This window comes from Neodiprion fabricii, chromosome 4 (genome assembly GCF_021155785.1).
Source record: "Neodiprion fabricii isolate iyNeoFabr1 chromosome 4, iyNeoFabr1.1, whole genome shotgun sequence".
In the NCBI taxonomy this organism is placed as follows: Eukaryota; Metazoa; Arthropoda; class Insecta; order Hymenoptera; family Diprionidae; genus Neodiprion; species Neodiprion fabricii.
Window position 1 is genome coordinate 25,182,761 of NC_060242.1, and position 16,435 is coordinate 25,199,195.

The window sequence follows — 16,435 nt, forward strand, 5'->3', positions numbered from 1 at the left end:
AATTCTACATCACCCCACAGGCTGCAGACGCGAGCGTGTGGCGGGACGGATATTGCGATCCGAAAAATTTTCGACAAACCATTTGAATCCCATCGTTCCTAATAAGGAAGTGATGCATTTGGATATCGATACTTTTCTAGTCATTTTATACCACGAGATGGGAACACACGTTGAGTGCAGTTTAGGGAATTATTAGTTTCGTAAGCTACGGCGATTCTGCTAGAAATTTAAAAAGAGACTCAGATTATGAACGATGTTCTTGATAATGATTTTTCATTTTTAACCGCTTTGAAACGGTGAAAAATACAGTAGAAGACTTGATCAATTATTATACTTCACCATGGCTTATCTTATTTGCATAACTTTCGAAAAAACTTTGGTAATAATTCGCCCATTTATCCTATTTATTTAACTATGAGAATTTTTGAATTCTCTTGGAAAATCAAATCAAACATCAATTTCAAACCTCCACACATGTTGAAGCAATTTTAATTTTCCTTGTAAGATAGAGTTCACAAAAACTAGAGACTGAGTCATAGCTGGTACACGGTACAATGTATAAAACTTGCCTATCCTTTTCCAGGCAACGGATCCGTGTGACAAGGCGAAAGCTCTCGCCGTTCCCAGGTCAGCTTTGTACTGTCGGAACCTTGCCCAGGTCGGCACCTTCGGCCAGGTTTTCAAGGGAACACTGGAATTGGCTGGACGAGATCAAGAAGTGATCATTAAGACTGTCACAGGTAGGAATCAATTGCCAAAAATAATGTATATTGGGTTGACAATGCGCAGACACACGGTTTGTCAAATGATCTTCAAATAATTTCACATGTGTCATTCAAGAGACCCGAAAAAATTTCAAAACCTAGTTGAAATAATACATTATAATTAATATGTCACGTGTAACAGATTGAAATTTTCAAAAAGCCGCATTTTTCTGGAGAAATCTTTTTTCTGAACCAACAACAATGGTCACATCAACTGTTAGTCATTTGGAATGTTGAGGAATCGGGATTCCACACTTTCTCAATTCACAATTATATTGGTATAACATTGACTTGTGTAATCCGTTATTCAATAATTGTTTTGTTTCTCTTTCATGAATGTGTTCAAAACACAAAATAACCTTATTTCTCAAGAAAAAAGACCCTGAGTATACAAAAAGTTTTAAATTACGATTGTTCAACGAAAATGAATTCAAAATGAGTTCTAGATACAAACGGCGACGAATTATAAGGGAATTATTTTTCGCTCAAATTTCAAAAGACTAAAATCAACCCGTTTGAACCGAAGCTCGATGAAATAATATTACATCGAAAATTACCTGTCGAGAACAAAGACCCTTACAATATTTCGCGCATAATTGTAATTCTAACCGTGTCTGACGCAGTAGTCACCAATCTATATTCACGCGCATGATTTTCGAACGGTAAGCTGTTGCTTCGGTGAACCAAGTCGCCTTAAGGAACTTGATTTGGAAACGAAGCCCGTTATCACCGGCCCAAAGCGTTATCGGCTGAGAAAAGGGGTCGAAACTGTAGGAATACAGACTAAAATCTAGACGCGGCCGCTACCTTCGTTTACCGAAGACTGAACTCAATACCTTAAAGTCTAAATGTTTGTCTCCCCATACCTATGATAATTTAAAAATTCACAAAAGTCACGATGATCCAATGAACGCAACTCGTTGACCGCGCGACTGTTCTTCACATTTACAGAGGTGGCATCCGCCTATCAGGCTTCCCTCCTCGTCGTCGAAGGATCACAGCTCGCCGGCCTCGTTCACGCCAACATTGCTTCGCTGGCCGCGGCCTGCCTCGACAGTCCGTGCCCACTTCTGGCCTATAACTCGACGCCAAACGAGCTTAACCTGAAGCTCTACTTGACGGATGGCCGATATCATCCCGTCGCTAGGGACCTCGTCCACGTCGGTGCTCAAGTCGCAAGGGCAGGAGCTTTCTTGCATGGGCGGGGACTCTTGCATAGGTGCTTTCCCGCTTCAACAATCTGGAGTTTAGTTCTGGCTCAACAATTTTTTTATTCGTATTTTTCGACGATCTGGGACTTTTTTTTTTTTTTTTTTATCTTGCAAAGTATTTGGGTATTAATCAAAGCAGGCGAAACGGCAGATGCTCAACCTACGTTATTATCAAATTGTGAATTTTCTAATTATAATGTGCGGTCAATGTATTAGTCATTTCTTGTACATAATCACTTTCAAAAATCTTACTCTCCATCATGCATTTGATCACGAAAGGTTCACCCGGATTTTCTATATTCCATTAGTGATAAAATTATATCTGAATTCAAAAGTTAATCTACGTTCCTATTACCTGCGGATTCTATCACTGGAAGATTATACTTTTCTTTAACGTTTTATTGGATGAAAATATGAGGAAAACAAACAAGATATTTCGGTTAAATTTTAATTTGTCGCAGCCTACATTTTATTTGCGAAAACTGAATAAAAATTTTTATTGAAAAAACTGAACTTACCATCGATTACAAAAGGGATTAAAATATGATTCGTCGATTCACAACTAATTGTAAGTTATATGAAATTTGTTTAAATTCACTCACTTGGATTCAAAGTATTAACGAGTTCCGGAAAAATAAGATATGATGAAGTATAGAAACTCTGGATGTCAACACCTGTAACTATCAAATAAAAAAGTCAAGGCTCCAAAGCGCCTCGTACTTTAATTTCTATCGCAGAAAGTTTGAAGCAACGACAATTTTGAAATATTTTGCACCGCCGGCAGCAAATGAAACCAAAAAATTAACCAAAGAAAAAGCCGCTGTAGAGATTTGGGGTTGAACAAAATTCGTTTTATAACTCAATTACGTGATTATTTTTCAATTATTTTGGCATCTTACAAACATCAAATTTGAAAAATCACAAATTGACGAATTAATTTTTCAGTCAGTTATTATGCAAATGTATAATTTTGAAATTAAGTTTATATAATCACGGTTTGTTTAATGAACGAGGTACCATCTTTTTTATCATCTGTTTCAACATATAAAGTTTAGAAATTTCTTCACGTTTCATCAACAATGACTGTAATTGAAGTCTATCGTTTGAAAATTTCAGGGATATCGCGGCGAGAAACTGCCTCATAGAACCGGTCAGCCTTCGCGTCAGGCTTGCCGACGCTGCTTTGGCACGGGATCTTTTCCCTCAGGACTACCACTGTTTGGGCGACAATGAAAATCGACCCATTCGGTGGATGGCCCTTGAAACTCTCATCTATAATCAGTTCAGCACAGCCACCGATGTGGTGAGACAGCATAGTATTACTCGGATGAAAAAAATTTCATCTGTTTAAGTTACTAGATAATTCTAACAGAATGGGTATGGTTGATGCAATGATTTGAATACTCTCAATACCACCAAGTTATGATAGAAATCACAAAAAAATTAATTTCGAGTTACCATACGCAATGAGAATAGTAACCAAGTTACAATATACAAAAACTTTACACTCATCGAAAATCGCACACTTTTCACACTATTGACACAATATACTATCACGATACTTGGCCAAATAGATATTCGCTAAACTGATTGATAAAAGTCATCTGTCATCTTTATAGTATACCGGACATTCCATACCAACTCGACATGCGATTGTAGACTACTTTTGATTGTACTGATTTTTCTTTCCACCTCATTACTCAGTAAGGCGAACAGCCATGGTATTTTCAGATTCTTATCTGATTCTAATCTCGAGCCATGAATGTTTCAATAATTTCAGACTTGAGTTGAAAATCTTCAAAAAAATAAATAAATAAATAATGGGTCCTGCTTGTCTGAACGGGTACTGAAAAATGAAGAAAAATGAGTGAAATCGAAAGCCCTCGGGGTTGATCACATGTCAAGTTGGCAAGATTGCGCCTAATATACTTCAACTTCAGCGTGTGTTATGAGCAAGAGGGCAGACTTTGAAATTCTTAGGGATAAAAATAAAATAACGAATCTTCGTAAAAAATTTGGCTGTGTCGCGAAAGGTTCGGTTAAAAGAGAGGGAAACATTTTCAGTGGGCTTTCGGCGTTCTCTTGTGGGAGCTGGCGACGATGGGTCAGCAGCCGTACCTCGAGGTGGATCCCTTCGAGATGACGGCGTGCCTGAGGGACGGCTACAGGCTGGCCCAGCCGAGGCCTTGCGCCGACGAGCTTTTCGCGGTGATGACGGTCTGCTGGCTCGGACTTCCGAGGGACAGGCCGACGATGCCGCAGCTCCTCGCCTACCTCCAGGAGTTCCACGACGCGCTCGGTGGTTTCATTTAGGATTCGCGGACACCGAGACTCCGACCGACGGACACCGCTCTCGTCAATCGACGGTCGACGAATCTGTTTTCCCGACGAGCGAGCAGCCGAGCCGATTTCGGCCTTGCCCCGCTTCAGGACGCGGTGTGTCAACGCCTTGCGAAATCTTATCGCCGAGATTACGGAAAAGGTCAAGAGATGCGGGAGAGAGACAAAAGCGTCGAAAGCAGAGAGACGGACGGACACTCGGGGCGATTGCCATCGCCAAGGAAGAATGGTAAAATGCTGCCCCGGATCAAATCTATCGAGGTGATATAACGGTGGCTGTTCTAATACTCGTACGTCGCGGCTGAATCAAAGTCATTCGACCCGCGATGGTGTTGCACGAGTATTTTTTTAGCAACAAGCTTAACAATCAGGGTCCAAGAAAGAAAATTATCCTGAACGGATTGATGAAACGAGAGATTTCAAGTTCGTCACTGTGACTCTCCACTTATTCTGAGATCGTCATTGTTACGTACGAATATGTAGGTATGTTATGTATTGTATACAGGTGTAAAATATATTAGTGTATATAACATGGGATTTTGAAACGCCGAAGTAAACGTTGAAAGTATATACAGTAAAGGAGAATAAGTCAGGAACGCGTAATCAAACTCCAGAAGAGAAAAAACAAAAGTCTGAAATAAAACACATTGTTGCACGGAATTGAAATCGATCGCTCAATTAATAATCATCCCTTACTTTTACACTGAAAAATTTTCGGTGAGATTTGGCAGGTTTAAGGGATGATTGCTAATTGGGTTTTTAAATAAAATTAAAACCCACTGTACTTCAAACCTTCCGAACTATTCAATCATATACGAATCAGGGCTGTAATATACAAATGGCACGAGCACAAAAAAATTCATCACTGCCACGTTACAGATGTGCCTGAAAATTTTTACCAGTCTTATAAAAAATAGAAGAAAAAACAACACTTCATCTTGTAAACTTTAGCGAAAATTTTTCCAAGTCGCAAATGTATGTATCGAAAACTGGAAAATTTCTTAACGCTAAAGTCTAATGCTTAATTGCAGATCACCAGATTTTAAACCCGCCCTATTAAGTCTGTTCGGCCACTGTATCCAATCTCACGGTACTTTACAGCCCTTCTGACAATTATCTACTATCTATTTCACTTGAATCTACGTAGGTAAAAAAGAGAAAGAGAACAATATAAAAAAAAAAAAAATTAAAAAAAAAGATAGCATGTATAATGTAATTTCTTAAGTGTACTCGATGTATAAATGTCGCATGTTTCCATCTATGAAGTTGTCTCTCTATAAGCTATTACCTATACATACTACAGTCTATATACATATACGTCATAATACTATTGCATTTGCAGCGATACATTGCCATTGCCCAACTTTTTACGAATTTCTTTCATTTGACTTTGAGAAAAAGAGATTTTTCACAAACGAAAATATATATATATATATATATACATATATGTATAATGCAGTACTTATTATGTATGATAATAATTTACTATATTCCTCAATGTTTTAATGGAGGTACAGGGTAGGATATAGACTTCATTTTCTTGCTGTCGCTATAGAATGGTTGAAGAAGAGGTAAACCAAAGATACGAACCTGCTCTCCGTAGTTGATATTCGGATAGGAAAAAAAGAAAGAGATTTACCTTAACGTGCTTGCGCGATCTTCTAATAGATGTGCATATTACGTTTAACCTGTCACACATCACGCTGTGCACATGAGCCGCACTTAAACTTTGCGAAACTAATTGTTTAACGAGGGCGTACTTCAACACGAGATTAGTTCCGGTGATGTAAATATACAATAATGCAACTAGCTATCGAGCGATGCCTATAGCGGTTAGCTAATCGTAAGTGGATTGAATTGTGCAGATTTTATTATTTCCTATACGTAATAATAATAAAAATACTATAAATAACAATAATAATGATATATACATAAATATATTGAATATATATACATACATACATATATATATACACATATTATATACCGATGTATGGCATTATTTTTCAATGGAGAATAAAATGTAAGTGTTAAAAAAAGAAAGAAAAAATGATTACTTTGCTAATGTTTCGGAGCAATTCGACCAATGCTTATCTTTCTTTGCGGAGGCCACATGATTCAACGTATTGTAATCTGATCGTGATCGCATCCCTACTAAAAATCCCATATAAAATTGATAAATTCATATTAGAATCGTCCCGGGTTCAGACCGGATGGCAAATATGGAGTAATCCGGTTTTTGAATCGGTATCTTTTCAGCAACTTCACCGATTTGAAATTCTTCTGAAAATGCAACAAATTAAGCAACATCGTCGAATTTTAAAATCATGGCCTGAATTACTTTGCTTGTAAATATCGATCGTTGTAAATTTTGATGGCAGCGTTTTTCACGGCAAGGTTTTCGTCCACGCAATTCCTAGATATACTCGTATCTTTACTGAGATCAAGGGTAAAAAAATTTGTAGTATGAATCTTTGCATGATTCCCATTAATTATATTAACCCTCAGCAGTTGTTCATGCTCAAGAAAGTGTCCTTAGATATTTTGTGACGTATTCAGGACGAATCAAATATCCGGTTACAAGTGAAACATTGATCAGTTACGTTTGCAAGATAGTAATAACGATAATTGACACAAACAATTGTGACGGTATGTGTTCGAGCTACTTCAGTACCTACTATGCTTTTTCCATGACCTTTATGAATTCCACCGTGACGTTGGAAAACGCGACGTTTCCCTCGTCATCGAGAAGCTCTGTATACTTCGTCTTTAACAGAAGTTTGAAGCCACATCGAGCTGCTACAGTCTGAGATGCCACACCAGTGAAGATCGTTTTACTCATGGGCGAATGCAATCGGCACGAATAGCTTTGTTTTGTAGTGTTGTAAGTAAAATTCATTTTCCTCCGAAGAAACGGGAAATAATTAATTATTAACCACTATGCGAGCAAAAAACGTGACTTTTATCCGTGTTTCATAAGAAAGATCGCGTTACAGACTGTATTATACGTACCTACGTACAATTTTTGCATTATTATTTTTACTTATCCTCAAGTTAATTACTTATTGTGATGTTATGTAAGGGTCAGCTGACCTACGCAACCTACGTTTCATGACCGAGGATGTCCGACATGGAGACCAGAGTACAGGAGTACGCGCAATATAAAACTCTACTTGATACTTGTACGCATTACAAAGCGGCACGATTTTACCCAGATCTCTTTGTAAGAGCAACGCTACGATAATTGATAATAGGTCGTGTAACACCAGATTCGTTTGCGACTACGCATGCGGGGAGTACAGAAAAGACAAATTTTAACATCTAGAACGTAAAGATGCTCTTTATTGTACTCCGCGCATGCGCAGTCATGACTCGATCTCACCATCCCTAAAACAGTTACTTTACGCACTGAACAAAAGCATGAAAAAACGGGTAAAACATGCCGGCTCACGCGGTACGTTTACGATACTAAATTACTCGAAGAAATTTCATACAAAGCAAGCTACTGTTACGTCCTCCATACTTTGGATTCTTTTCCCACACTCTTAGAGCTACCTTATACCCTGCATCCTCTTTTTATCATCACCCCGTTGCCTCGGTTCCAGTAACGCATCAGCAGAATGCACCTCTACTAGTAAAATGCAACCAGTTAGTCCCCTGCATCCTTCCTCCCATATATCGACTCTCAAGTTATAATTTTATCAATGTTTTACTGATTTCATATTTGATACTACTTTAACATTAATGTGATCATTGAATAAGATTGGCACATCCGCACATTGTCGATGGTTTAAAATACCTTTCAAAATCTGATCCCACTTCGGATTGCACGTCGTCGCAACGAAGGAATCAGGTTTTCCATATTCACGTTTCAAAATTGGGATCTATTGAATCGACATTTTTCGTAGCTTCATTACGAATAGTAATATAAGCATCTCGAATTTCTACGGTTGCCGTAGTTGAAAAAACATACTCAGTAACAATTGCTTCTCTGAAAGTTGTAACATCGATTGCAATTGTCTAATCCTTCTTCAGAATTGGAATCTGAAAGGTTTGAAATAGCTGTTCACCTAACGTGGCTAATTTAGTACATACTCCAGTTCTCCTGCAGTATTAATGAAGTCTAAATTAAATCACCTATCAGATATTTTTCGAATAAACGTAAAAAAATATTTGTATTTGGTTCAAGTGAAAATAATATCCCTAAATTTACTATGAAAATATTTCATTTAAAAATGTTTGAAGTCTTTTAAAAAACTCAGATTCCAGCGTTCCAGATTATAAGTTTGAGTGAATGAGGACTTTTTTCATTTTGTATTGTAAATAGAAAAATTGCTATTCAAAACACAATTTCTCTTCCCTGATAATATTAGTGCCTTAAGTAAGAATTTCAGGTCTGTGTAAATTTTATTTAACCATCTATAACATCCTACGTGGTTTCTTGCTTCAATATTCAATTTTCGCACAACACCTTCATGCATTTTCATTTTTAATTGTAAATTTGAGAATTATTATTTAAATAAACCATTCCTTTTACAGCCTTCCATGGACAATTTGTCGCATTACTATTCCATATGACACATTGTCAACGGTACTGCAGGTTACTTTCTTCAACTCTACAAAGTTGTTCACAAACTGTTTTACATTCTGTGTTTAATATCTGCGATTAAAATGATAAAACTAATAATAATAACGAACATAATAAAATGCAATGAAAATAACGAGGGTTATTAAAATAATGAAAATAATAAAAATATCTCGCGCATTGTGTCTCTGACAATATTCTACAGCAGTCTACCGTTGATAAATAATATACAAGATTTGCCGGTAAAACAGGGAGCGTTCAATGACTTGCCGTTGCAATGCCTCCTGCTAATACCGTCAACCAAGAGAGTATTGTCGGCCGAAGATACGTTCAAGACTGAAAGAATACGAATTCAAACGTAGATGTAGACAGCGTGCATGCGCGAATCGGGTCCGCGAGGTCCAAGGAATGAGCGGCACAAATTAATTTTAAATTTACCACTCGCCAGGATGTACGTATTATAAATAATGTATAAGGTGTAAGCTACTGGACAGCTATTACTTCGTTTTTTACGACTAACGTGGCGTCCACTCTATCGATGGCAATTAGTTTGAACTTCAAACCCTGAGGTCTGTACTGCCGACACCTTGTACGGGGTGAAAGTATGATCGATGTTCGTAAAAAAGTCATTTGGAAATCAAGGTACGTTTGTTTAAAACACTCCGCACTGCGCTGGAAAAACATCTTTCGGAAGATTCATTCGGGAATTTCAAAACTTTCAACACACTCACGCGACTTTAAACGCAACGAATCAGATCTTGTGGTTTTGTAACTACGGTATATTGCCTTTTCGTGAATAGTTTTGGCAGTCTATTCTGACGATTTGAATTCAAAGGAATGAGCATTGAATTTGAAATACAGTGGGGTAAAACAAATCTCAATTCTGAGGAAAAAAACAAATACTGACTATCGGGCAACATTCGTACGTCACTGATTTAGCACCAAAAATACGTAAGCAATAAAACATAACTACTCCATTACAGGTGCAGGTGAGTGATATTGGAAGTGATTTGGACTCGCTCCTTTCGTCGCGAGAGCAGTGAAGTTCTTTATTCCTATAAAAATTGATTGTATTAGGAGTTATGAGTGGGGAGTGCCCTAATAAAGACAACCTGTTGTATATTTTTGCATGACGTATCAATTTTCATTGACCTCTCTTAAAGTTTCGATGATAGAATCTTGTAGCTATCAGATTTATTAGTTAGTACAACAGTACGTTTCTTTCGAAGAGAGCGAAGTGGAACAAGTGTCTTTTGATGCAATGGTAACTGGGCTAGGTAGATTTTTCTAATCTGAATAATAAGAATCGTTCGACATCATTATAAGATATGATATAATTTTACCTTGAACTTTGTGCTCTGGGTCGTAGGTGCGAATAAATCGACAAGTAATTCGAGTTTCTGAATAACGCAAAATTACAAAGAAATCCTAGTGATCAAATCATAAAAATTTTTCGAATAATTCGAATTTTTCGAAATGTTTGATTAGACTGTGCAAATCTTCGAGTTTTATTTCAGACATAAGTTGTGAAAGCATGTTTGAAAATTTCTCTTAGAATTCTTGAAATTGTTACCCGTTAGAACGTATTGCTCTTTTAACTTGAAATTTTCTTATCGTCAATAAGAAATTGCATACAGTGTTTTGTGAAAAAGAATTTTGACAGTCGCTCTTTACATTTGACTGAGCTTTTTTAAAACAGAAAAAATAAAATGGGGGATCTAAGCGTCACACTGAATAATTTGTACTATTTTCATGACTCAAATAATTTGAAAGTGATAAAAATCAACTGACACGTTTATTTATTTTATCTATTTATCTTCAACGTGCATTTTGGGTAAAGGGCAGACCTTTAAATTCTTAGAGATAAAAATAAAATAACGAATCTTTGTAAAAAATTTGGCTGTGTCGCGAAAGCTTCGGTTAAAAAAGAGGGAAACATTTTCAGTGGGCTTTCGGCGTTCTCTTGTGGGAGCTGGCGACGATGGGTCAGCAGCCGTACCTCGAGGTGGATCCCTTCGAGATGACGGCGTGCCTGAGGGACGGCTACAGGCTGGCCCAGCCGAGGCCCTGCGCCGACGAGCTTTTCGCGGTGATGACGGTCTGCTGGCTCGGACTTCCGAGGGACAGGCCGACGATGCCGCAGCTCCTCGCCTACCTCCAGGAGTTCCACGACGCGCTCGGTGGTTTCATTTAGGATTCGCGGACACCGAGAGTCCGACCGACGGACACCGCTCTCGTCAATCGACGGTCGACGAATCTGTTTTCCCGACGAGCGAGCAGCCGAGCGGATTTCGGCCTTGCCCCGCTTCAGGACGCGGTGTGTCAACGCCTTACGAAATCTTATCGCCGAGATTACGGAAAAGGTCAAGAGATGCGGGAGAGAGACAAAAGCGTCGAAAGCAGAGAGACGGACGGACACTCGGGGCGATTGCCATCGCCAAAGAAGAATGGTAAAATGCTGTTCCGGATCAAATCTATCGAGGTGATATAACGGTGGCTTTTCTGATACTCGTACGTCGCCGCTGAATCAAAGTCATTCGACCCGCGATGGTGTTGCACGAGTATTTTTTTAGCAACAAGTTTAACAATCAGGGTCCAAGAAAGAAAATTATCCTGAACGGATTGATGAAACGAGAGATTTCGAGTTCGTCACTGTGACTCTCCACTTAGTCTGAGATCGTCATTGATACGTACGAATATATAGGTAGATCATGTATTGTGTACACGTGTAACATATACATAAGTGTGAATAATCTGAAATTTTGAAACGATGAAGTAACCTTTGAAAGTTTAGGGACGATTCCCTGCTAATTCGACCTGGATCTGACCGTTGACCTCGTGAATTTGGCCGCCAATTTTCACATGATTGTTCTAAAATCATAACCGTCGAAGGCGCTTGATGTTTTTTCGCACTTTTTCGAATAATTTTCAATTATCTTCTATTTTTCAAACAAATTTTACTAAGGGTCAGACCCAGGTCGAATTGGCATTGAATGTCCCATATATAATAAATAAGAATAAGCCAAATAGTATAACGTGTGATGATAATTTACTGTATTCTTCAATGTTTCAATGGAGGTACAGGGTAGGGCTTAGACTTCATCGCTTTGTTGAGAAATACAAACTTGGTCTTCATAGTTTAAATCGGAATAATGAAAAGCGGGAGATCGACCTTAATGCGCTTGCTTGATTTTGTAATAGGTATGCATATTAAGTTTAACTTGTCACACGTCACGCTGTGCACACGAAATGCACTTAAACTTTGTGAGACTAATTATTCAACGGGGGTGTGGTTCACCTCGAGATTAGTTCCGGTGATGTAAATAAACAATAATAACTACGACTAGATAGCGAGCGATGGCTGTAACGGTCAGCGTACGACTACGTGGGTTTATTTGTGCCGATTTAATTTATTCCTAAACGTGATAATAATAATGATTATTATTGTATTATTATTATTATTATTATTATTATTATTATTATTATTATTATTATTATTATTATTATTATACATAAATAAATACATCGAATATGTACATGTATGTATATCAAGGCGTGCAGAGCTGTTCTTTTTGTTCGTCTCATCTTTATGCTTAACAGGGCTTACAAGAGTTAGAATAATTATCAATTTTAAGAAACGTTCTCAGTTTCGCAAGCCTTTGATAATTTTCAAACGATCATTCGGATCTTCTCAACATCGTGATTCCCAGCAACGATAGTCTTAAAATAATGAAAATGATTCTTTTTATAGACCTCGCGAGCAATTAAACCTACTTTTTTCTTATCTCGAAGAAGCCAGATTCAGCGCATGACTGCGTGCTTTCTAAATAATAAGAGTTATTCTTTTCGTTTCAAGAAATGTTGATGCTTTTTCGTTAAATTTGCGCCTAGAATTGGAAATAATTCAACGATGCATAATGGAGGTAGTTATGAGTTGAAAACTTGTACGATAGTTCGCCGTAAGGTGAAGTAGAAGCTTCGATAATCGGATGCAGCGAGATGTGCACGCAAAGTTGACACAACGAATAAAGTTACCGAGCAGTGACATAATGCGAGTCTTGCTACGCTGATTGCGTGAAAGTTTCCACGATCTAAGAGTCCGAAGATTTTGTTTTGACACTCGCTTTCTTGACGAAATCTCATCAGGTGAGAGTCATTCGATTTATTGAGATATAACACCTTGTTCACTCAACCCTCGAATTGCACTGCTGGTCAAGTTTCAGACTTCCTGAGACTAAGAAAAAAACATTTTTTGGGGACACGACTCGATTGTCTCGAAATGCAAAGTCTGTCACGGATCCGATTTCAATAGCTGAAATCTGTAATTCCCTCTGATAGAAACGCGCTTCTCACAAATAGAGAAAATTTGCACTTGTTACATTCCAGTGTTGAAAATTGTAAAATGAACAAGTGAATAAATTTATAAACTTAGAGTGATTGCATACAAGAAGAAATTGATAATGTAAGTAATTTTCAAACCATAATTTCAGTCCAGCAGATTGTTACACTATATTATACTATTATAAATGTACTGTTGTGAATAGTTGTGAGTCATTAGAATCGTATTAGCCATTCATTTAGCAATAACAATATACTAGATCCGTTGTTCAGGCTGTCATATCAACGCAAAAAAAAGTTGAACAGAACGAGCTTCAAAGATGAACGCACCGCACCGTGTAAATTAAAAATAGGCTTCAAAGACAAAACGAAAACTTTACAACAATTCCAGTCGTATTATTTGTACAAATGATGGTAAACACGAATGGAATAGCATCCCTGGTATGGAATTGAAATTATTGTCATTCATGTTCACTGTAATTGACACAAATAACATTGCTAGAGTTTACTTTAACGGTTTTGTCCTTTTCCTAGCTTTCGATCCGAACAATTCGGAGGCCATTGATACTAATCTTGAAAAATCGTGTCTTTAATTCAATTCTTTCTAAGGAAGCCAAAACCTAGAGTAAAATAACTTTTGACCTTCTTCTTTTCCATCGGGTTTCTATCTTACGTAAATATAGGAATAATGGAAATAGTGTGATGAAAAACTCTTGCAGCATACATCGAGAAAAAGAAAATGGTTGAAACAGTAGTACGCGATTACTTTATTTAACCACACGTTGTTTTATTGTATCACGGTTGAATTAACATCAGTAAATAATTTACTTTGACTGCGTAGCTATTGGTTCAATTAAGCAAATATTATTTTCAAAAAGGGAAATTGACAACTGTTAGAGTAGCATCTAATTTAATTTTTTTAGTCAAATATGTTTCTTCTTCTTTGGTCTATGCATTTACGATAAATTCACTTTGATATTTATTAAGCAAATACAATATAACGGTTGAACTGCGCGTAAAAAAAAATCCATTTGTTTTCCGTTTGAAAATAAAATATTCGAACGCATCAATGAATAATTACTTCATCTGAGTAAATTTATTGTAGCATTAATTAAACCAGTTCGCTGTAACCGAAACGAAAACGTGTCATTGAATGAAAAAATCCGATTTCACTTTTTCATTAACAATTTTTTCGCATTGCAGATGTACAAACACAAAGTATAAATATCAACTTTTTCCCCTAATTATCCAGTAAAAAGGAACAATTTTTTACTACTACTCCACCTTTCGGCCCGCTTGGGGTTTTCCTCGAGTGGAGAAAAAAACCCTGCACGAAGGGCGAGTCGCCGCAGAACTTTGACCCCTTGGCTAAAGTCTAAGACGCGTGAGCGTCAAGTAAGCCTAATTTAGAGGCGGCAGGAGCGAAGGAGTTCAGGACTGCAGGTGACGGAGTAAGCGCGAGTAAGAAACCCTTTCTAAAATCCATTGGGAGGCGGAGTGGGGGACACGCACTATTTCCTAATCCAGCAGACTTCAAGAACGAAGAACGAATTTGCCGCCGCAGCCGTGCCGGAGACCCAGCCCAGCGAACCAACGAAAACGAAAGTGACAGAGAAAGTTGGGAGTATTGTTACAGAGCGTAACTCTCGGATTACTTTCCTGCCGGCCGTTTCATGATCGTCGTGCGTCTCGCTGCGTGTATTTAATTAAAAAACAAAAATTTTCTTTTTGTTCAACTCTTTTTTCCCACCAATTTCTCATTTTTTACTTTTTACCACCTCCGTTGATATAAGAATGGTATTGGTTTCTGTCAAAAACCTCTTTTTCTAATTTCAACGAATCTTTACGTGTTCGGCCCTCTAGAATCCGAAAAAGAGGTTTTTAGAGAAATGACTGTCCAGAAAACTTGAGAAAAAATGTTAAACTTACAGTATTTTACAATCAAATGACGGGCATGAAAAAAATACGGTTCGTGCAGCATCAAAAAAGTTGCCCAATTGTTTTTCAAATTTCTCGTTTCAATGAAAAACACCGCAGTTTTTCTACTAGTACGCCAAATTCTCATCGTCTTACGCGTACTTGTGTCATCTATTTTTTGTATACACGTTATGTGCAATAAGAATCGCTTACGCTTCTCACCCTCGATAGATTGCCATCATAAATTTGTAATAGGATTTTTTTTTCTTCTTTTTTTGCCGAGTTCAGTTTTTAATGCTTACCTGTAACTCGTTACAGAAAGGCAACGGTATATAATCGTTGGCTTTAATTTACAATATTGTCATCCCGTACAGTTGTAACTTACGAAATTAACTTAAAATAAAGCTAACGATTTTATAAACGTAAGTTTCTGGTATGATACAGTTTGTCAGGGGCAGAAGCGTTTTTTTTTTTTTTCTTTCTTCAATTTGTTTAATTTAGTGACGATTAAAAGCTGGATAACACAACAAGTGGACCTTCAATTTTAATCGTAAACGACGTAAACGGATTCGACAATTTATACTTAAATCGATCGACTTATCTCAGCGGACTTTAATCCGGCTGTCTGCCTGTCTCTGTCTTTGTCTTCTACATTGAGTCACTATTTTATTAATTATAAGTTATGCCGTTGCCGATTTTAACCGTAACTTTCATCCTGATTTCAAACTCAACTACGTTTGTTACAATATTTCATATTTTTCAAACGATCGTATTGCAAATGAACCGTTGTCAGCATTGTTATCCTGGCTCATAAAGTATAACAATTATGGAGGAAGCAGATATTTGTTAACCCTAGGATTTGTTCCCCCAAGAGTTAGGATCACTGAAACTAAAAAATTAATGTACGTATGTAATATTTCACGACCAAGATTACACAATGTCCGCTAAACTATAACACTGAAAAAGTCGTAGTAGTGCCAAAAATTTTTATGCAGAATAATCTGCAAAAATTGATTGCTTCAATTCAGATGAAAACTTGAATGAAACCAGCTATTACATAATTCAAAGTGTAAAGGACTTCTTAACTGAATGAAATTCGACAGATAAATATGCTATGCTGGGTGAATTAAAATATCGGAACTCATGAAAAAAACAAGGATAACAGAAAAAAATGCTATTCAAACAAAGTAAAAAATTGGACAGATGATTATTTTATGCTGGGTAATTTAAAGTACTGGAACTGGAGGGGAAAAAAAATCGTAAAAAATGCTATCCAAATG

General features: G+C 37.3%; 1 protein-coding gene across 3 annotated transcripts in view; it reads left to right on the forward strand.

Moving 5' to 3' along the window:
- LOC124180007 (tyrosine-protein kinase Drl-like) overlaps positions 1-4,299 on the forward strand; it is a 68,381-nt gene extending 64,082 nt beyond the window's left edge. For all 3 annotated transcript variants that reach the window (XM_046564969.1, XM_046564971.1, XM_046564970.1), the window contains 4 exons: positions 584-740; positions 1,716-1,983; positions 3,092-3,278; positions 4,040-4,299. In XM_046564969.1, the coding sequence (XP_046420925.1) occupies positions 584-740; positions 1,716-1,983; positions 3,092-3,278; positions 4,040-4,288 (861 nt within the window). In that variant the 3' untranslated portion in view covers positions 4,289-4,299. The remainder of the gene's footprint in view (positions 1-583; positions 741-1,715; positions 1,984-3,091; positions 3,279-4,039) is intronic.
- Positions 4,300-16,435: the final 12,136 nt, after the last annotated feature.